A 21827-nucleotide genomic window follows, 5' to 3' on the forward strand; every position below is an offset into this window, starting at 1 on the left:
GATATAAACCAAGACGAATATCAAGAATTTATAAAGAAAAATTTGGAAGGTTATGCACCCTTTTTTTTTTTTTCTAAAACTGAAAGAGTTTGAGTTCGGTAGTACTTGATCCGAGTTAAATAATTACTACAAAGATTTCTTCTGGGTATATAAGACAAGTGATAATAAAGAGGCAAATCACATTGTTTGATAAACTATGTCTTTGATGAGGCCAAAATCTTGGTCAAAACTATGTGAACAAGAGTGCGGGACAACAATAAAATATTCCAAATTTTACTTCCCATGGTCTTAACATAAACAATAATCAACCAACTAATATTTGCTCATTACAAAGTTACAGCCTTGTAATTTTCTTGTCCTTGTTGCTTTCTTGCTGAGATATGTCAATCTGCAGAATCCGTCTTTTGGTTAGTACTCCTCAGGGACTCAACACTGCTTTGTGATTACATCGACATATTTTCTGTTTAGCATCTTGGCCACCCACTTTATGTGTCCTGACAGCCGGTTTTTGGTAGGCCTTCTAGTTAGGGTAATGTACAAGTTCACCTACAGATTGTTGTTGCTGGTGCAAAACTATTAAAATTTAGTCATGAATTTGCATAACATTATCATTAGATCAGATGGATAAATGAACTTCTAAATATTTTTATCACTGATGCTAGAAAAAATATAAAATCTATAAGGCCGTTGGATCTTCAGATATCGTTTCTAGAAGGTATTTTCAGTGCATCATAAAGCAAAAGGAAGTTTTCTTGAAATGTTGCAAAGAAACAACTGATTTCAGTTCTCAACAATGTCAATTGCTTTTACAAAATTAGAATGATTTTACAGTGAAACATCTTTTGGCAATACGATATGATACTGAATATTTTACACCTAGGAAGAGATGGTTTCGTACAACAGAATTCTTTACAAGATTCATGGCTAAATCACTCAGAATTCACAAACAAGTGACTTTGGATCTTCATGTCCTTGATTGAAATAAGTATCCGACGAGCAATGATATGTAGAAATGGAATTGACCACTGATCTCTCCAAATCCTTGGATAATCCTCGTTTCGCAATGAAGACAAAGTAGTTCATGAAAACTGTATCACATGGAAATGTTATAGGTCCATCACTTGGCAGTCCAAACTCCTCTTCAGACAACTTGAAGAGTTCACGGAAAATGCAGATGCTAAGAAACACCAAGGGAATCAGGAGGCGTCTCTTATCCATTGTGAAGATAACAAAGCATCCTTTAACAACCTCTGATGATCTATTATAATCATTTGCAGCAGCAGCAGCTATCTTTGTATTAGTCCTTGCTGAGGCAATTCTTTTCCTTCCAATGGATGCTATCTTCTGCCACTTCCTTTCCTTTCTGATAAGCTTCTTTGTTGTAATCATGTTTGCTTAGTTTACATGTTGTGGATGGAAATCTTAAAGCAAGAAAATAACCAAGAAGGTTAATTGGTATTTGACGGTTAGTAATACTGGAGGAAGAAGTCATTCAGCTATTTATATGCTTGCTATTCTGACGCTACTTGTGCTGTGTATTTCAATGTCAAAGCTTGTAAGCTTTTCCATCGGAATCTAAGTTGGCAACTTTACTTGAGATTCTTTCGATGCTAATTAAGACCAATTAGGGAATTCCAATAAAATTTGGAAGATAATGAAATTTATGATATCCTATAAAGTATTATACGAGTACGGAATTCATACCTTGATGCTGTAACTTGACAAACAAGAAACATAACCGAATCTTATGTCTTTTAGTCAATCCAAAGCTTGCAGATAAAACCATGTGCTCTGTTGCTATGGAATAAACAATGCTAGATTGTAATTAGTTAGATGAAGACACTAACAAAAGGACATGGAAACCATCGAAACAAGGAAAAGGTTTGTAATTACAGTTAACTACTAAGCATAGTAGAGAAAATGCAATACTTTATCCCTTCGCTATCAGAGTTGGTTATATTGTGGAATCATATACTTGTATGCATACCCAAATATAGGTTGGAAACAAGTTTAAGACAGTTATTCTTTAGGAAAAATGAAAAGAGTCCGAGTAACATAACTGTGAAAGTCTTGGCGGAGACCGTCCTTTCCTGTCTTGTGGCTTAAGGACACTGATAGGACGAAACCGAACTTACCGAAGAAAGCTGAAGCACGATATGGGGTTCTGTCTCCTAACAAATACAAGTTGGTAATTATAACAAGCACAATATATCTTTCAATCAATACAGATCAACCAGAAATATTCTCAAACAACAAATCAAGTGAGACACACAATTTACATAATTTTCACCATTGGCTCAGCATTGAACTATAGATTTGGACCCGTGAGAGCATCAAATTTGAGAATACGAGGAAAATATTGTGTGGAAACAATGTTAGTTATAAGACTTGAAACCTTGCTATCCCTAGAGCACTAAGACAAACCTATCTGTATTTCATATGCAAAGTGATGTTATAACTCTAAGATTGAAGGTTTGAAATCTTAAAGAAGAAAAGAATTAAAGACTCTTGAATTTGATGCTTGAATCTGTGAAGCGACATCCGTTATAAACAGTAAAAAGAACAAATAATAGTTAAATGATCTTTTTTAGTCATCAAAAAAGGCTATTGCATTTCATTAACTGTGGATTTCAACATTTCCAAGATATTATTACATAAACCATTTACAATATCAAAGAATAATTTCCTCAGAATCCATAAACAAGTGACTGTTGGTCTGTATGGGCTTGATGGCAATAACTAGTATTTGATGAACAGCGATAGCTTGCAACAGAGTTCAGCACAGCTTTCTCCAAATACTTAGCTAAACTCCTTTGTAGTAATGAGAGAATGTAATTCATGGCAACTGAATCACAAGGTAATGTTATTGGTCCATCGCTTGGCAATCCAAACTCCTCTTCAGACATCTTCAAGAGCTCCACGAAAATGGTGTTTCTTAGATAAGCTAAGGGAATCACAAACCGCTTTTTATCAGTTGTGTAAATCACAAAATGCCCTTTATCAACAAGTGATGAAGTAATTCTCCTTCTTCCAATGGCAGCCAATTTCTGCCACTTTCTTGCCATTCTGATAAGAATCTTTGTGCTAACCATGCTTGTTTGCTCAGTGACTAATGGATGGAAATTGTATGAATTAGAAGAGAGAAAGGTTATTGTTTTTGTGCTCAAGTGAAGGAACTGATGGGGGTATTTATAAAGCACAACAGAAAAAAGGAACTCGTTAAGTTGTAAGCCTTTTTTTTCTTGTGTCGTAAATCTCTATGCAACAGCATGAGATTACTTCCATGATATAACTATTTGGATACATATGTTTGCATATGTTAGGCAACCAAACAAGACTTTGGGGTGGGGGCCTCTTTCTTCTTGTATGCCTTTTGGTTTAAAGACACACCAAGTTCTACATGTAATCTAATACATTGTGGAACAGGTAAAAGATATTTTGCCTGCAAGGCCTAGAATTTGGAAGAATCCCAGGCCCTTATCCAATGGAAACCCCGTTTAAGAAATCCATTAGTTTCTTCTTCCATACCCACCAAGGTGGAGTTGGGTCTTATGCTTTCTCAGAAAAGGCCCAAACAATGGATTCGGTGCAGCAGTCATATAGGAATATGTCGGATTCTGTTGTTCAAGTCGTAGTGCAGGTAAAAGAACAACTGTCATGGAAGCAGACAACTAAATATGAAACGAAAACCGTGAGTTTTCTCATTATGTATATTTGCTAATGTACAATGGTGATAACTGCTATAGTATACAAAACTGAAAACAAAAATTGGCTTTAGAAACTCCAAATTGGTAACTGTTGGTTTGTTTCTTGCTGATTGAGATTCAATGATGATGAGCAATGGCCAGTAACTATAGACATAATCAATGCTTTCTCCACTTCTTTACTTGCTTTCCTTTTGATCAATTCAATTGCATACTCCATGAAGGTTGAATCAAAGGGCAATTTAAGGTGTCCGTTGCTTGGAATTCCGAACTCTGCTTCTGCCAAGTTGAACAGCTCCATCACTATTTCGTTCTTCAGATATTCCAAAGGAAGCATAAAGCGCTTCTCATCAGCGCTATACACCACAAAGTGACCCTCCTGTTAGTACAAAACTCCTGTAAGGAAAAAACTCGAATACTCGATCGGAACTCGAAAAGAAAAAGAAGAAATAGGACAGGCTCCAAGACGTGTATCAAGCCACTATCTTTAAGGTTATATTCGCCCCCACTTATCTTCAGTGTGCAAACGAGTTCCAAGCAAATTAACCTCGAGGATACAATGAAGCCAATGACTATTTGCGTTTTGCACTGACGAGAATAGTCCACTATGCACTGAGTAATGTATAACAAAAACTCAATTTCTACAAAGGATTTCTGCAGCAATACTTTATAGAATAATCTAATAATATTATAAAATGAAGGAAGAGAAGAAATAATATTAGAATTTGTTGATATGATTTCCAAATGAAATCCCATTCCTATTTATAGGAATTTTCATGTCTCTTCATAGAGACATCTTTCAATAGGTGTCTTTATGAATAAATAAATAATAATAATTATTCATTTAATTTTGTAACTATTCAAATAATATTTTTTGAATAGTTATAATTCTTTTTAAAAAAATCAAATGATATAACTTTTGACCAATGACCAAAAGTTTTATCTTTTGATTAATTACACCCATTCATTTATAGTTATAGGGATACTATAAATATTTGAAAATATTCCAACAATCTCCCCCCATTTTCAAAATATTTAGATTTTGATATTCTTGGAAATCAATTTGCATAAATAAAGGTGTCTTACGATTGAACCTTCACTTAGTGAAAACATGTTAAAGTTAATCGAAATTGTATGGTAGACTAAGCTTTGAACCAACTATTCTATTTGATTAACTGAACACATCTCACACAATGATTTCAACATTAGTCAATGCATAGTATCTAGGGACACTATTATAGCCATGTGTCTATGTCCTCTTTTCATGAGTGCTGTCAGAGCCAAGCCCTTAAGCTCCTAGAAGCGGCCACACTTCCACTCACATAGGTAGATCCCATCAAAAGTGTTCCCGTAATTATAACACTCTAACATATTTATGTTATGGGTCCATTAAGAGTACATTACTCATCCTTCCCTTATCATTACGGGTACCTAGCACTTTAATCTTAGGATGGATTTATTTCTAGTGCTAACAGTCACATACTAATGATGTACTTTGTCTCATTGAACTCAAGACTTGACGTTATACCAAGCGTTGAGTCGAGTTTCCATCATGGGTGACTCTAATTAATAGGCTTGAGTCCCATCCCTTTTGAGGTCCTTTTTACTGCATCTCTAGCAAGACTTTTTGTCAAAGGATCTGCCAAATTTTCACTTGACCTCACATAATTAATAGTGATCACTCCATCAGAGATTAATTGTCGGACATAACTATGTCTTAATCCAATGTGTCTAGACTTTCCATTATATACTTGGCTATATGCCTTTGCTAGAGTAGCCTCACTATCACAACGGATAGAAATAGGTGAAATTGGCTTAAGCCATAAAGGTACATCATAAAGCAAATTTCTTAACCATTCTGCTTCTTTAGATGCAGCGGCTAATGCAATAAATTCTGCTGCCATGGTGGAATCAGTAATACATGTTTGTTTCTTGGAACCCCAAGAAATGACTACTCCACCAAGAATGAAGATCCACCCACTAGTAGATGCATGATCTTCCAAACTTGTAATCCAACTAGCATCTGAATACCCTTCTAAAACTGGAGGATATCCATTATAACACAATCCATAGTTAATAGTTTTCTTTAAGTACCTAAGTACTCTATTTAAAGCTTGCCAATGCAAACTACTTGGATTACTTGTGTATCTACTCAATTTTCCAATAGCATATGCAATATCTGGTCTTGTACAAGTCATTATGTACATAAGACAACCAATTAGACTTGCATATTTCAATTGATCAATTTTCCTACCAGCATTAGATACTAATTTTAATTGAGGATCCATGGGTGTAGATGCTGGTATACAGTTGAAAAGATCAAACTTTTTAAGCACATTTTCAATGTAATGTGATTGTGATAAAGCTATAGTGCTTTCATCTCGGGTTATTTTAATCTCAAGAATAACATCTGCTACACCCATATCCTTCATAGCAAAGTTGTTTGACAAGAATTTCTTTGTGTTTTCTATTTGTTCCAAATCCGTGCCAAAAATGAGCATGTCATCTACATATAAGCAAATTATAACACCCTTTCCATTATCAAATTTACTATATATGCACTTATCGGATTCATTTATTTTATAGCCATTAGCTAAAACAACCTTGTCAAACTTTTGGTGCCATTGTTTTGGTGCTTGTTTAAGCCCATATAAAGATTTAACAAGCTTACATACCTTATGCTCTTGTCCTGGAACAACAAATCCTTCCGGTTGCTCCATGTACACTTCCTCTTCCAATTCACCATTTAAAAATGCAGTTTTAACATCCATTTGGTGAACAACCAAATTATATATAGAGGTAAGTGATATTAATAGTCTAATTGTAGCAATTCTTGCTACTGGAGCATAGGTATCAAAGTAATCAATACCTTGTCTTTGTGTAAAACCTTTTGCTACCAACCTTGCTTTAAATTTATCAATGGTTCCATCGACCTTCATTTTCTTTTTGAAGATCCATTTACAACCTATTGGTTTGGAACCTGGTGGAAGATCAACTAAGATCCAAGTTTGATTTCCCATTATTGAATCCATTTCATCATTTATTGCTTCTTTCCAAAAAGCAGAGTCTTGAGATTTCACTGCTTCTTCAAATGTAATAGGATCAGATTCGGTATTATAACAATAAGGTATCTTATTGCATATACTTTCACCTTTTCCTTATACAAGAAACATAATGAAATCTGGTCCAAAATCTTTGACCTTTTTAATCCTCTTACTTCTTCTTAATTCTTGACAAGATTCATCATTATTATCAATTTGTTTCAATGGAATCTCATTCTCATTTGAAGAATGAATCAATTGTTGTGGTTGTAATTGTCTTGATATAGAATTAAATCTATTTTCATCAAAAATAGCATCTCTTGATTCAATAACCGTATTAATTGAAATTGAATCATTTGGTTCAATTACTATGAACCTATATGCCTTGCTATTATGTGCATAACCTATAAATATGCATTCAATTCCTCTTTCACCTAACTTTTTACGTTTAGGTGTTGGAACTTTTACAATAGCTCTACAACCCCAAACCTTTAAATAATTAAGGTTTGGTTTCCTTTTCTTCCATTGTTCATAGGGGGTTATTTTAGTTTCCTTATTAGGAACTCTATTCAATATATGACAAGCTGTTAGAACAGCTTCTCCCCAAAAACCCTGTCCAAGACCTGAATATGATAACATTGAATTTACCATTTCAATCAAGACTCTATTTTTCCTTTCAGCTACACCATTTTGTTGTGGTGTGTAAGGGGCTGAAACTTGATGGACAATTCCAGTGAGTTCAAAATAACTTGGATTATAGTATTCTCCACCTCTATCCGATCTTAAGCACTTGATAAATGATTCACACTGAAGTTCAACTTCAGATTTATAAACTTTAAATTTATCAAGCGCTTCATCTTTTGAATGCAATAAATATACATAACAATATCTAGAACAATCATCAATAAAAGTAACAAAATATTTCTTTCCACCTAATGTAGGAGTATTATGCAAGTCACATAAATCACTATGTATCATATCAAGCAATTTTGTTTTCCTTTTAACCTTAGGGAAAGGATTTCTTGTAATTTTAGTCAACATACAGGTATTGCATTTTTCAATATTATTATTAAAAACAGGAATTAAATCTAATTTATACATGTCATTCAATTTTCTATAATTCAAATGACCTAATCTATAATGCCACAAACAAAATGATTCAACCATATAAGCAGAAATAGTATTTTTATTCTTATTAATAATATTAAGTTTGAACATGCTTTTATACATATACCCTTTTCCCACAAAAATTCCTCCCTTAGACAAAATAAACTTATCTGCCTCAAAAACAAGTTTGAAACCAAACTTATTCAACAGACTTCCAGACACTAAATTTTTCCTAACTTCTGGTACATAATATACATCATTTAAGGTTAAAACCTTTCCAGAAGTGAATTGTAGTTCAACAGACCCTTTGCCTTTAATTGTTGCGGTGGAAGAATTTCCCATGTACAAGACATTGTCATTTTCACATTGTGTGAACTTTGTGAACATGCTTTTGTCTTTGCACACATGTTTGGTTGCTCCGGTATCAATCCACCATGTATTATCATCTTGTGCCATATTAATTTCAGATATCATTGCAACGGACTTTTCGTTATTATCAGCCTTAGAAGATGATTTCTTCTTTAAAAATCGACATTCATTCTTGAAATGTCCCGGCTTTCCACAATGATAGCATGAGCCCTTTTGTTTCTTTTTGAACTTAGGTGCTCTATCAGTCTGATTGAACTTTCTCTTGAATGGTTTAGTAGTCTGTACTTCCTCCGTAACATGTACTTTGGCATTTTCAGAATTTAGGTTCTGATCTTGTTTTCGATACTCTTCTTCAATACGAAGATGATTTGCCAAAGCCTCAAGAGATATTTCCTCTTTCTTATGTTTTAGACTTCTTTTAAAGTCTTTCCAAGATGGAGGAAGTTTGTCTATTATGGAGGATACCACAATCATTTCATCCATTTTCATATCATATTGCTTAAATTGATTCAGCATCTTTTCAATATCACGAAATTATTCCATAACAGAACGACCATCAACCATTTGATAATTATTGAAACGACTGACAAGAAATTTCTTACTTGTAACATCTTCGGTCATGTATCTTGCCTCCAATTTGTCCCATAATTCTTTAGCGGTGACGTCGTTTTGGTAGGTGTCGAACAAACCATCAGATAAACCATTCAATATGTGGCCCATGCACATGTAATCAGCATTGTCCCATTTTTGTCTTTCTCGGGTTGCAACAACAGATTCATTTTCATTCTCTTCAGGTCTTGGAGTATCCAAAACATAAGCAATCTTCAAAGTTGATAACAAAAAGTGCATCTTTTTCTGCCATCTTCGAAAATAGCCACCATCAAAACGATCAAGTTTAACAAAGTTGGAAGCCAACTCCCTTAGTGTTCCACTTTCATGTGTTGTGGTAGTCATCACGAATTATAACCTTAAAATTGTTAGTACAAAACTCCGGTAAGGAAAAAACTCGAACACACGATCGGAACTCGAAAAGAAAAAGAAGAAATAGGACAGGCTCCAAGGCGTCTATCAAGCCACTATCTTTAAGGTTATATTCGCCCCCACTTATCTTCAGTGTGCAAACGAGTTCCAAGCAAATTAACCTCGAGGATACAATGAAGCCAATGACTATTTGCGTTTTGCACTGACGAGAATAGTCCACTATGCACTGAGTAATGTATAACAAAAACTCAATTTCTACAAAGGATTTCTGCAGCAATACTTTATAGAATAATCTAATAATATTATAAAATGAAGGAAGAGAAGAAATAATATTAGAATTTGTTGATATGATTTCCAAATGAAATCCCATTCCTATTTATAGGAATTTTCATGTCTCTTCATAGAGACATCTTTCAATAGGTGTCTTTATGAATAAATAAATAATAATAATTATTCATTTAATTTTGTAACTATTCAAATAATATTTTTTGAATAGTTATAATTCTTTTTAAAAAAATCAAATGATATAACTTTTGACCAATGACCAAAAGTTTTATCTTTTGATTAATTACACCCATTCATTTATAGTTATAGGGATACCATTGATGATGTGTTCGAGAATGTGATCCTTTTTCTCTTAATTGCTGCCAATTTTTGCCATTTCCTTGCCAGTTTAATAAGCTTCCTTGCACAGATCATTTTCTTTGCTTTCTTAAACAAGGGAGAATGTTTAGTAGGACAAGGAAGAGAATCTAAAAGATCTTAGGAAACTGAAAAAGCTTTTCTTGTGCTGGGCTGATGAAAATTGAAAATGGATGAAAACATATATATAGATGCACAAAAGTTCCAAAAGCAGTGCTTTGAATGAATCAACTAGATGTAGGAGGCAAAACCATGTGGTTGGAAAATATGATCCATCACTTGGGAAGTGGCCAGTTGGGAATGTCTGGAAGGTAATGCAAGTGCCCCAATGACCTACATGTTCTGGATATATTACTTAACAAGAAAAGCAAAAAAATGTGGTTCTAGTTTGCTTAACTCTGGATTGATAGGTTTTTATGATTTCTGGAACAGGATTTGCCCCCCAAAGGACTATACTTAGGTTGAAATGTCATTATCTCCAGGCTGTTATGCTTTTAGATATATCATATAGAAATCTACTTCACATTGTTTTGTCTGCTGATGGCTTGAAGAGATTGCTAACATCAGTGGTCTTTACTTTGTAGTACTGAAGGTTTTGAATTGTGGGGTCAAATATGGGACATTTTGCTTCAATCCACTGTCCAGACAATAAGCTTCCATCTACTTCAGCTGCTTTTACTTGATGACTACTGTGATTGGTTAGACACAAAAATGATCCAAAGGAGGTCCTTTGAATTAAGGAACTCAATGTAGGGACTCAAGGGAAGCCAAACCATGTGGTTATAAATTGTGGCATCTGCAAGTGCAAGACCAGGCATTGCAGTACCCTACATGTCCTGGATAATATTACCTAATGAGAAAAAAATTGTGGGTCTAGTTTAGTGAACCCTGGATCGATGGGTTATGCAAGTCGAATCAGGAGTTGCTCCCAAATAACTCTACTTTGTGTAAATGCCTTTATTTCCAGGCTGTAAAACTTCAGCTGCTTTTACTGGATAAATATTGCGAGTGCTTATGTTGAAATTGGCCAACCATGCTGCTGTTTGAAGTGCATGCAGCTTGATGACATGCTGCAGCACGTATACTTGCTGTAACAGCAAGGTTTTCTCTTTAGTTTCTTTGTTAAGCTACTTAGTTGAAAATGAACTAAGTTGGTATTGTTTTGATGTTTTTAGGTGCTGATTGACATAATCAGCTTGTGTGCAAGTTAAGTTTTTCTCTTTAGTTTCTTTGTTGATTAAACTACTTGGAAATGAACAAGCTGATGACAGCTTGATATATTTAGGTGTTGAATGACTAGTTTAGGTGGTTTGTTTGTGTACAAGAAATGTTTTTAAAGTTACTAGGCTACTTAGTGGTAGTAGGTAGTAATAACTGATGTAGTTGGCTATAAATGTATTGTTTTTCTTATTGAAAAATTAAGCATATCAGTTGTGAAACTCAGATTGCTTCCTTGCTGCACGTTTGTGAGCAAGTAAATTGTTTTTGTTTCTTCCTCCTTTGTTCTCTGTCTTGTTCTTTTTCTTTTTGCTGCTGCCATTGTTCCAACATCTTAGACATAAAAAAAGGTATCCAACTTCTGACTGAGATGATATCTTTTGCAACTAAGCTAATAAGAATCTTTGTGCTAACCATGCTTGTTTTCTCAGTGACTAATGGATGGAAGTTGTATAAATTAGATGAGAGAAAGGGTATTGTTTTTGTGCTTAAGTGAAGGAACTGATGGGGGTATTTATAAAGCACAACAGAACCAAAAAAACTCACAAAGTTGTGAGCCTTTTTTCTTGTGCCGTTAATCTCTATGCAACAGCGTGTGATTACTTCCATTGATATAAATATTTGGATAAACATGTTTGCATATGTTTGGCAACCAAACAAGACTTTGGGGTGGGGTCCTCTTTCTTCTCGTCTTCCTTTGGGTTTAAAGACATACCAAGTTCTACATGTACTCTCAGGGCCTAATCCAATGGTGACCCAGTTTCAGAAATCCATTAGTTGCTTCATCCATACCCACCAAGGTGGATTTGGGTCTTATGTTTTCTCAGAAAAGGCCCAAACAATGGATTCGGTGCAGCAGTCATATAGGAATATGTAGGATTCTTGTTGCTCATGCCATACTCATAGTGCAGGTAAAAGTACAACTGCCATGGAAGCAGACAACTAAATATGAAAAGAAAACCGTGAGTTTTCTCATTATGTATATATGTTAATGTACAATGGTATTAACTGCTACAGTATACAAAACTGAAAACAAAATTTGGCTTTAGAAACTCCATATTGGTAACTGTTGGCATGTTTCTTGCTGATAGAGATTCAATGATGATGAGCAATGGCCAGTAACTATAGACATAATCAATGCTTTCTCCACTTCTTTACTTGCTTTCCTTTTGATCAATTCAATTGCATACTCCATGAAGGTTGAATCAAAGGGCAGTTTAAGGTGTCCATTACTTGGAATTCCAAACTCTTCTTCTGCCAAGTTGAACAACTCCATCACTATTTCGTTCTTCAAATATTCCAAAGGAAGCATAAAGCGGTTCTCATCAGCGCTATACACCACAAAGTGACCCTTCTCCACCATTGATGATGTGTTCGAGAATGTGATCCTTTTTCTCTTAATTGCTGCCAATTTTTTCCATTTCCTTGCCAGTTTAACAAGCTTCCTTGCACTGATCATTTTGTTTGCTTTCTTAAACAAGGGAGAATGTTTAGTAGGACAAGAGAAGGAAGAGAATCTAAAAGATCTTAGGAAACTGAGAAAGCTTTTCTTGTGCTGGGCTGATGAAAATTGAAAATGGATGAAAACATATATATAGATGCACAAAAGTTCCAAAAGCAGTGCTTTGAATGAATCAACTAGATGTAGGAGGCAAAACCATGTGTTTGGAAAATATGATCCATCACTTGGGAAGTGGCCAGTTGGGCATGTCTGGAAGGTAAGGGAAGTGCTCCAATGACCTACATGTTCTGGATATATTACATAAGTAGAAAAGAAAAAAATGTGGTTCTAGTTTACTTAACTCTGGATTGATGGGTTTTTTATGATTTCTGGAATAGGACTTGCCCCCCAAAGGACTATACTTAGGTTGAAATGTCTTTATCTCCAGGCTGTTATGCTTTTAGATATATCATATAGAAATCTACTCTACATTCATTTGTCTGTCGATGGCTTCAAGAGATTTCTAACAGCAGTGGTCCTGGTCGTCATGTATACTTCGCAGTACTGAAGGTCTTGAACTGTGGGGTCAAATATGGTAGCATTTTACTTCAATCCACAACCCAGACAATAGGCTTTAATCTACTTTAGCTGCTTTTACTTGATAACTACTGTAATTGGTTAGCCAAAAAAATGTCCCAAAGGAAGTCCTTTGAATTAAGGAACTCAATCTAGGGACTCACGAAGCAAAACCATGTGGTTATAAATTGTGGCATCTACAAGTGCAAGACCAGGCATTGCAGTACCCCACATGTCCTGGATAATAATACCTAATGAGAAAAAGTTTGTGGTTCTAGTTTAGTGAACCTTGGATTGATGGGTTATGCAAGTCTGAAACAGGAGTTTGTTGGGGATGAGGAGGAGCAAAGGAAGAAAACAGAGAGCACAGAACAATGACGCAAGATGCAAGAAATATTTTTACTTGCTCACAAATGTGCAGCAAGGGAGCTTATGGCTGATAGCTCATTTTTCTCATTCATTCAACTAGAAAAAACAACACATTTATAGCCAAATACATCACCAAATACTACCTACTACAACTAATCATACTTTGAAACAAGTAAAACTTAACTTGCACACAAGCTGATTATGTCAATCAGCACCTAAAAACATCAAAACAATACCAACTTAGTTCATTTTCAACTAAGTAGCTTAACAAAGTAACTAAACAACCTTGCTTTTACAGCAAGCATACATGCTGCAGCATGTTTACAAGCTGCATGCACTTAACCAAATATATAACAGCAGCATGGTTGGCCAATTTTCAACAGAGTTGCTCCCAAATGACTTTACTTTGTGTAAATGTCTTTATTTCCAGACTGTTATGCTTTTGAATATCTCATATGATAATCTACTTTCACATTCATCTATCTGTTAATGGCTCCAACATATTGCTAGCAACCGATTTTCGTACTTTCTGTACAGATGAAGATGTTCAATTGCGAGGTTGGATATGTTTGCGTTTTGCTTCAATGCCCAGATCGTAGGATCTAAAGCTTATGTGTACAGTACGTCCTGCTCAACTAATATTAACTTTGCACATTAATCCACTTCAGCCAGCAAACCGTCAGCTGCTTTACACATTAGTGAGTTGCACCTCGACTTTTCAGGTTGGATCAAACAGGATTCGGGTTACACAACTCTAACATTATTTGGTGTGCTCTCCTTTGGTAATAAGATGATATAATTCCAAGGGTTCATGTTGTGCTAGTTTGAGGATAAGACTAACCATCAGCAGGAAATACAGAAAGGGCTAGTGAAGAACTAGCTTATATTTACAGATTCCAATCTCAAATATGTATTCGGGTATAACAGTTTTGTTTGGAGATAAATTGTTGATGTGATATTGTAGATAAAAAAAATTCTGATGTTTTGCATTGTATACGTTAATCTACAAAAGGTGTGGGTCAAGTACAAGATGCTAAAAGAAAAAGAAATTTTGCTTCAGATGCTCCATAATGGCAACTGTAAGCTCGTTTCTTGCTGATAAAGATATGACGATGAGCAACGGCCACTAGCTACGGACAAGATCCATGCTTTCTCCACGTCTTTACTTGGTTTCCTTTTGATCAAAGCTATTACATATTCCATAAAGGTTGCATCACAAGGCAAGATGAGAGCTTTATTGCCGGATAGACCAAACTCTTCTCCGGCCAAGTTGAATGCTTCCATGACTATTTCATTCTTGAGATATTCCAATGGAAGCACAAAGCGTTTCTGATCCACACTGTATACAACAAAATGGCCCTGCTCAACTGCTGTCGACGTGCTGCAACTGTTTGCGTCAGTATCTGAGGTGGCACTTGGTGATGTGATCCTCTTTCTCCTGATTGCAGCCATTTTTTGCCATTTTCTTGCTAAATTGATAAGCTTCTTAGCTCTGACCATCTTACTTTGCTCTAAGGTTAATAGGAAAGAACTCTGAAATGAAAGGAAAAAGAGGGAAGATTTAGGTCTTGAAACTCTTCTGGATATAGAGCAATGGAAATTTGAAGAATATATAACCAGAAGGTGAGAGACAGTCCCTTTAATGAATAGTACACTGCCGGTATTCATTGGAAACAAAGACATGTGGTAGGCAGATATGTGTAGTCTGCAAGGTGACCATGTTTGCTTTTATTGGATGATTAACCCCCAGCAAAGTTGATCATATATAGAAGTTCATATATACATCTTTATGTAACTTCCAAGTGGTTTAACAACAATAAGGTCCAGTAATGAAAGTGGTCAAATGATCCACATGTTCTGCATTGATGAGTTTTTATAATTTCTGAAACAGATTTTGCCCCTAAAAGACTGTTTATCTCTAGGCTGTTATGCTTTTAAATTGTCTTGTGTCTAAATCTACTTTGCATTTATTTGTCTGTTAATTGCTTCAAGAGATTATGGGGTCAAATATAGGCTTAAATCTATTTGAGCTGCCTTTACCTGATAACTATTATAACTGGATAGACATAAAAAATATATGGTAAAAAGACCTCTTCAATTCCTCTCAATTTTGAATTGAGCAAATCAGTCCTTCTAAAAAAATCAAAGTAATTTATTTCCTATCAATTTCGAAGGTTAGAAATTAAGGACAATTAATCATGGAGTTAATGTTTTACATCGATTCTATATGACTTTGATTGGTATAATAACAATTTTAGCCCCCATTGTTTTTACATTCTATTAATTGGGTCCTAATTTAATAAATTTATCCTGCCACATTTGTGTAAATGTATAAATGTTCAGGTTGAATTTATTGAATTTTCTTGATATTGGCTATGTATGCTTCCTCACAACCATCTTCTTCTAAGACAGGTAAATCTCTTGAAGATTTAGTTGAGCCTTTCGCTAATACAGCTCAATGTTTGCAGGCAAACATGGAGAACCACTTCCAGAACATAGAAAATCAAATCAATCAACTCAAAGTTTTAGTGTAGCAGATTAGAATCTCAAGAAGTTGACCAAGAGGTGGCCGCTCTCAAGGAATTAACTGATCAACCTAATAGCGAAGAATTGAAGTCGTTCACGATAAAACCTCCTCTAGAAAGTTTCGCCAAACCCAAAAATGATAAGGAGGAAAAGGATAAGGAGGAAATTCTTGAGACTTTTGATAAAGTCAAACAAAAAATAGAAGATGAAGATATGAGGGAAGAGGTTAAGGATCAAATAATAGTACAAGATGATAGTTATTTTGTTGAGACTATACACATTGATTTTATCTTTGCTCCAAATAACTTTGAGCCTCACGAAAAATCGATAATAGTAGAATTTCTTCCACGAATTTTTAGTTTTAATACTCAATTTATTTTTAACCATTTTGCACTTTCTACAGGTTATGTCAAACAACCACCATCCCTTCAACTCAATCATGTGCTTTTACTAGATTGAAATTATAATTGGATTTGGGAATGGTTGGTTAAAGAATCAAAAGAGGATTAAAACTCTAAATTGCATCGACTTCTAATTTGTGTCTAATGTTTGATTTTATTAAGTTAAGGCGTTATTCGAATCTTTTGGTGGCAATATTTAAGAATGTTTAGCCAAAGAAGTTAAACAAAGATGCTCACAGAGAGGCAACTCCGTGGTTAAATAATATTTATTTATTCATTGCATTGCATATAGAATGCATCTTTAGGATGCATGTGCATTTGCATTTTCATGTGCATTAGTGTTTTTTTTCTTGAAGAAAAATAATAAGTCGAGCATGATAAATGCTCATTATTCATATATTTTGGACCCTTATTGTTTCACTTTTCATTTCTCATCAAGTAAAATATTTTAATTTTATTTGCATGTTTAGTGTCACATGTGCATATATTAACATTTTTATCCTAATTTTATATGATTTAGTATTATTAATTAATTTAGTGTTTCGTGACTTTAATTAGGTGCATATGAACTTAGGTTACAAGTTTGAGAACCAATGGAAGTGAAACTAATGAGCAAAAATGAGAAGTTTAAAATTTTATATTTGATATTATATCCTATATTTGATCTCAAAGTCGTTTTGTTCAGTTTAGTCGTTTTTCTATATTTCTTCGAAATCAAGTGTAACAAAAGAAAAGTTTCTACAATATATCAATGGAGCAACTTTGGAAATTTGGTGAGATCGTTTCAATTTGTTATTGGATTTCTGTTTCTCATTAAATTCTTGTTATAGTTGGACTTATTTGTTGAACACAAGGACAAGAAAGATAGATGTGATTGCGAAATCAATTTTTTAACTACAATCAGAATCACCCCTACACATGGACTTATTTGTTTACTTGTTTCATTGGTATATAATGATATTTCCAATTGTCGATTTGAGTTAAATATTTCTTTAAGTTGCATATTTATTTGTATTAATTTCATGCTTGAGGACAAACATAGTTCAAGTGTGGGGGAATTTAATAAATGCGTAATTTTCTATTTATTTGTAATATTTTTCGCTTTGAATTATGCTATTTATGTTCTAAATTATATTATTTATACCAGTAGTTTTACTTCACTATTAGCATATTGAGTTTGAATAAAGGAAAATTCATTTTCTATGTTGCCAAGTGGTCTAGCTATCTTATATGAAATAAATGTTGATCCACGTGATATACGAAAGTGATGACCAACTAAGTTGTTGATGTATAATATAAATTATATGTATATATATATATTATAAAATGGGATCAATTGCAGGTAGGGGCCTTGCCTCACTCCATCAAAAAATTGTAAGATTGTTTTATAGTTAATATATTGATAAAACTACATTTTAGTCCCCAAATATTTATAATTTACTTTTAATCTTCAAAAAATAATTTTTGACATTACCTTTATTGGAGATGTTTACTTTGTTAGACAACAACATATGTTGAACTTATAATGTTCTATCTAATACCTATCTATCTTTATACGCCATAGAATTTAAGAGAAATTCACGTGTCATATTTTTTGTCCTCTTGTGTTTTTGGTGAACTATGATAATTGATGTTTCATTTCTATAAACAAAATTGATTTAGGGAAAAAATTTTGGTTTTGACCAAACAAATGCATGTTATAAAAGCTGGTTCTCATAAAGTTTGTTGTATTTTTTACACAAAAAAAATTGTTATTAATAAACTTGATATCTGTGAAATTAATGAGCACTTGTTACTTTTATAAATCACAAGATGTGTCTCCATTTGATATTTATACATAATCAAAGAACACTATAGAAGTTCTTTTCTTATCTAAGTTTCTTCTATAGATAATTTCTCTTATTTAATTTATTGGACTATGTTGCCTTTAATATCTTAACGTAGTAGTGAAAGGAATACCAGTTGAAGGCAACCAATCCTTTTTACTCAAAAGGAATGACTGGATGGTGAAATTCATGGCAGCCGCTCTATCAATCTTGTGGTAACCCTTCCAATTAACCCTCGCATTAAGGTTAGCTCCAGGGCCACGGTTGTTATACTCAGCATAGTAAAGGGTTTCTTCAAAATTGACTTTGTCAAGTCCTTCAAATTGCATCCATCCTTCAGGCTTAATTAAGTCTCCCAATATGGACTCCATGATAACAGTTGTAGAAAATTTCTTCCATGGCCTGCCCAAATATGTTGCAAATTTGAACCTTTCATTGAATAGTTTTTGCTCAGGGACAATCCTGCAGTTTTGGATCACTGTACCAGTATTCTCATCAATAAAGTCCTTGCCTTGTGCAGTTATTGTGTTGAATTGATTATCCATTGGCCTCCTCACAATGAGCAATGAGTTTTGGATAAAGGTGGGAGAGTCACCGAAGATGAAGTCAATGGTTCCAGAGATGATGCAATTGCGAAAAAACTGGCGATTTGCTTGATTATACAAGGTGTCTTGGTAGGCATCCATCCTGCAATTGAAGAAGACTGACTTATCTGATTGAACACGAAGAGCCACTGCCTGGTGCTTTTTAGGACCAGCAGTGTTTTGGAATCTCATGGATTTGGCTATGAATCCATTTCCAATAGCAGCTGCACCATTAATATTATGAAATTATATTAGTATAAAATAATTATTACAAATGAGAAGCATGATTAATTAATTTGCTTAAGATGTCTTTTGCAATGTTATAAGATTATATTTGGTTACTTTGTAATTATATGTTACTTATTTGGTTGTCCTATAAGACCTCTTTTCTATCAATCAAATAATTATCTTAATTGAGTTAGAAAAGAATGATCTAAGTCTTAGAAACTTACAGAAAGTGGCTGTTTGCCAAGTCGTAATTCCACCACCGCTTTTGACACCTTTGCTACCTGTGACAATAGTTTTTCTTGGGCCATCACCATACATAAGTATATTGGTGTATTGTTTGCCTACAGTGATGTACTCCTTATAGATTCCAGCCTTGATATAAATCACATATCGGACATTGGAGTTCTTAGGAGCGGCAGCTAGAGCTGCAGCAATGGTCTTGAATTGGCCACTACCATCCTTGGCCACTACAACATTCGGTTTCAAGTTATTGTTATCAATCTTAGCCAAAAGATGACGGTCTTTAGCTGAGAACCATGGGGGATAACCATTTTTCTCGGTAAAAAGAAGTTTACGGGTATTAGTAATATTGAATTGGATGCCAAATTTGGGAAGAATGTATACCAATTTTGTTACAATTGTCAAGGCATTGCATGTGAGTTCACTAGCATCAACAATACCTTTTTGTAAAGTTCCTTTCATGTCGTCATCATGTTCAAAACCATCCAAGCATGATTGTTGGTATGATATAACAGCACTCAACCAGGTTCTAAGATCGTTTATACGGTCATTAATGTTGCGCAGTTCATTACTAGTGACGTTAGAGTATGATGCTTGAAGTGAATCTATGGCATAGTTCATCATATCCTTACAATCATCTAAGGCCATCTTTGTAAGGCTATTGTTCTTGACCTGAACAATCAAGGAGTCAGAATAGTTGATAAACTTCTTGACTGCTTCCTCAGCATCTAAAATAGCTTTGGCAATGAACTCTTTAGGATCAGTGCTATTAACTGACATAAGAGTTTTTTGGCATGATTTTTGGTAATAAGTAGATGAACAAAAGATGGAAACTTTCTTCATTGTTGGTGACAATTTTTCCTCATCATTGCTAGTCTGTTGAAATGTGATAGTAATTCCAATAATGACTCCCACCACAAGAATAAGCGAAACCCCAGCAATAATCACTTGCTTTGACATATTTGTTATTTTTTTCTTTGTTGTTTTAATGAATATGATATTTCTACTTCGGGATGCTCATGGAGAGAACTATAGGATAGCAAAATATATGATTCCCAAAAGAAATAAGGAAGGAGAAAACTTTTTTAAAGAATGAAACTTTTCTTCCCTTAAACTTTTTTAAGGGATGAAACTTTCCTTCCCTTCCCTTTCTTTCAATTTGTATTTGTTTTTGTTGTGTGATGAAATTCATTATGCATGGCAATGGGTTTTATAGCAAGTGAGACCTTCTAGAATTAAAGTTCTTTACATAGAAAGAGAATACGATACATTCCTAGATTGTTGTGGATAGGTTATAACGTAGTAGTTTTTGACAAAGCGTTTTAAAAATTAATGGTTATCATTAATTTTAAACAAAGAAAATTTGGGATTGCTTTTTGTTAAAGTAACAAATTTGTTTACCTTACACCTTTTTGTTTAGTTTGTTTTGGATGTTTTTTTTTCTAAAGAAAAACAAGTTTAATTAAGAGAAATGACAAAAGATAAACAAACTAACCGTATAACAAGAAACATAATACCGAAAACTCACTAAAATTCGCCATCACAAAATAAAATTAAAACAAAATATTAATTCAACTGAGCTTCATCACCACCATGCTTTGAAAACTAAGGGAACCCTTATATAAAAAGTTGGCCAAAATGTATGTCAGTAAGTTTATCCCAACACTTAGGAAACTGTCAACATAGTGTTGGACAAAGACGACCTTTATTTAAGGGTTACTTTGGGCATGCATATCTCGACTCTTATCAAAGAGTTGGTCAAAGCATATGTTGGCAAGTCTATCCCGAAACTTAGGAAAGTGTCGGCCTAAAAAGTGTCGTCTTAGGCTTACAATTTTGTTGTAGTAGAACTATGCATCGTAACTTTCACGAGAGCATTTGCCATATATTTTTTTTAACTCTCCACTCATTTGCCTACCGAACACAACCAATCTCATCTGGACACTTATCGATCACCTTAAAAATAGAGTACATAAACCATGGCCTTAGATTTTTATGAAAAACCCTAGAGACGGTGGAAATTGAATTGGATTCAACATAAGTCTTGCTTTACCTATCCAACCAAATTCAAAGAAGATATCTAAAGCAATTTTGATTGAATCAGCTCCCCCCTCATAGCCAAAAATAACAAACTTTGTTGCCCATCAAAATAAAAATAAAACTGCAAAAAAATAAAAGAAAAAGAGAGAGTCCAAATTACACCGTGTGTAATTGTTGAGAGTTAATTTTTTTGGAATCAAAACTAAATCGGCACAATGTATAAATGACGATGGTTAAAGTTGATATTATACCAATATTAAAAGTTGTTAGGTTATCTTCCCGTTACTAATTTAACACTTGGTGACCAAAAAGGAAAAATTTAAATAATTTGGTAACCAAAAAAGAAATTTATTAATAGATGGGCGGCTACTAGTGTAGTTTACCCTTTAAAAAAAGAGATACCTGAATAATATTCACATACCGGTACCAACATGTTTTGATGTACCGTTTCGGGTTTATCGATGCTTTTATATATTTGTCATATATATATATTTATAATCTATTTTTTTAGTTTTTTAATCAATTATATATTAT

General features: G+C 34.1%; 6 protein-coding genes across 6 annotated transcripts; all 6 read right to left on the reverse strand.

The window, feature by feature from the left end:
• Positions 1–933: 933 nt before the first annotated feature.
• On the reverse strand, positions 934–1389 carry LOC107907673 (auxin-responsive protein SAUR68). Its single transcript, XM_016835007.1, has one exon. It carries the CDS (start codon positions 1387–1389, stop codon positions 934–936), a length of 456 nt encoding a protein of 151 aa, XP_016690496.1.
• Positions 1390–2687: 1298 nt separating this feature from the next.
• Positions 2688–3124, reverse strand: LOC107907672 (auxin-responsive protein SAUR64). The gene has a single exon (XM_016835006.2). The coding sequence runs from the start codon at positions 3090–3092 to the stop codon at positions 2688–2690; it is 405 nt and encodes a 134-aa protein (XP_016690495.1). The 5' UTR covers positions 3093–3124.
• A 650-nt stretch (positions 3125–3774) lies between these two features.
• Positions 3775–9901, reverse strand: LOC107908399 (auxin-responsive protein SAUR67). Its single transcript, XM_016835566.2, has 2 exons — positions 9803–9901; positions 3775–4083 (listed from the first exon to the last, which is right to left on the reverse strand). Exons 1-2 carry the CDS (start codon positions 9899–9901, stop codon positions 3775–3777), a joined length of 408 nt encoding a protein of 135 aa, XP_016691055.2.
• A 2110-nt stretch (positions 9902–12011) lies between these two features.
• LOC107908628 (auxin-responsive protein SAUR67) lies at positions 12012–13764 on the reverse strand. Its single transcript, XM_016835855.2, has one exon. It carries the CDS (start codon positions 12519–12521, stop codon positions 12108–12110), a length of 414 nt encoding a protein of 137 aa, XP_016691344.2. The 5' UTR covers positions 12522–13764; the 3' UTR covers positions 12012–12107.
• A 538-nt stretch (positions 13765–14302) lies between these two features.
• LOC107908145 (auxin-responsive protein SAUR62) lies at positions 14303–15302 on the reverse strand. Its single transcript, XM_016835400.2, has one exon. It carries the CDS (start codon positions 15129–15131, stop codon positions 14505–14507), a length of 627 nt encoding a protein of 208 aa, XP_016690889.1. The 5' UTR covers positions 15132–15302; the 3' UTR covers positions 14303–14504.
• Positions 15303–18135: 2833 nt separating this feature from the next.
• Positions 18136–20418, reverse strand: LOC107908627 (pectinesterase). The gene is made up of 2 exons (XM_016835854.2): positions 19238–20418; positions 18136–19009 (listed from the first exon to the last, which is right to left on the reverse strand). The coding sequence occupies exons 1-2, from the start codon at positions 20211–20213 to the stop codon at positions 18303–18305; spliced, it is 1683 nt and encodes a 560-aa protein (XP_016691343.1). The 5' UTR covers positions 20214–20418; the 3' UTR covers positions 18136–18302.
• Between the last annotated feature and the right edge of the window lie 1409 nt (positions 20419–21827).

The sequence above is a fragment of the Gossypium hirsutum genome, chromosome D02 (genome assembly GCF_007990345.1).
Source record: "Gossypium hirsutum isolate 1008001.06 chromosome D02, Gossypium_hirsutum_v2.1, whole genome shotgun sequence".
Lineage (NCBI taxonomy): Eukaryota > Viridiplantae > Streptophyta > Magnoliopsida > Malvales > Malvaceae > Gossypium > Gossypium hirsutum.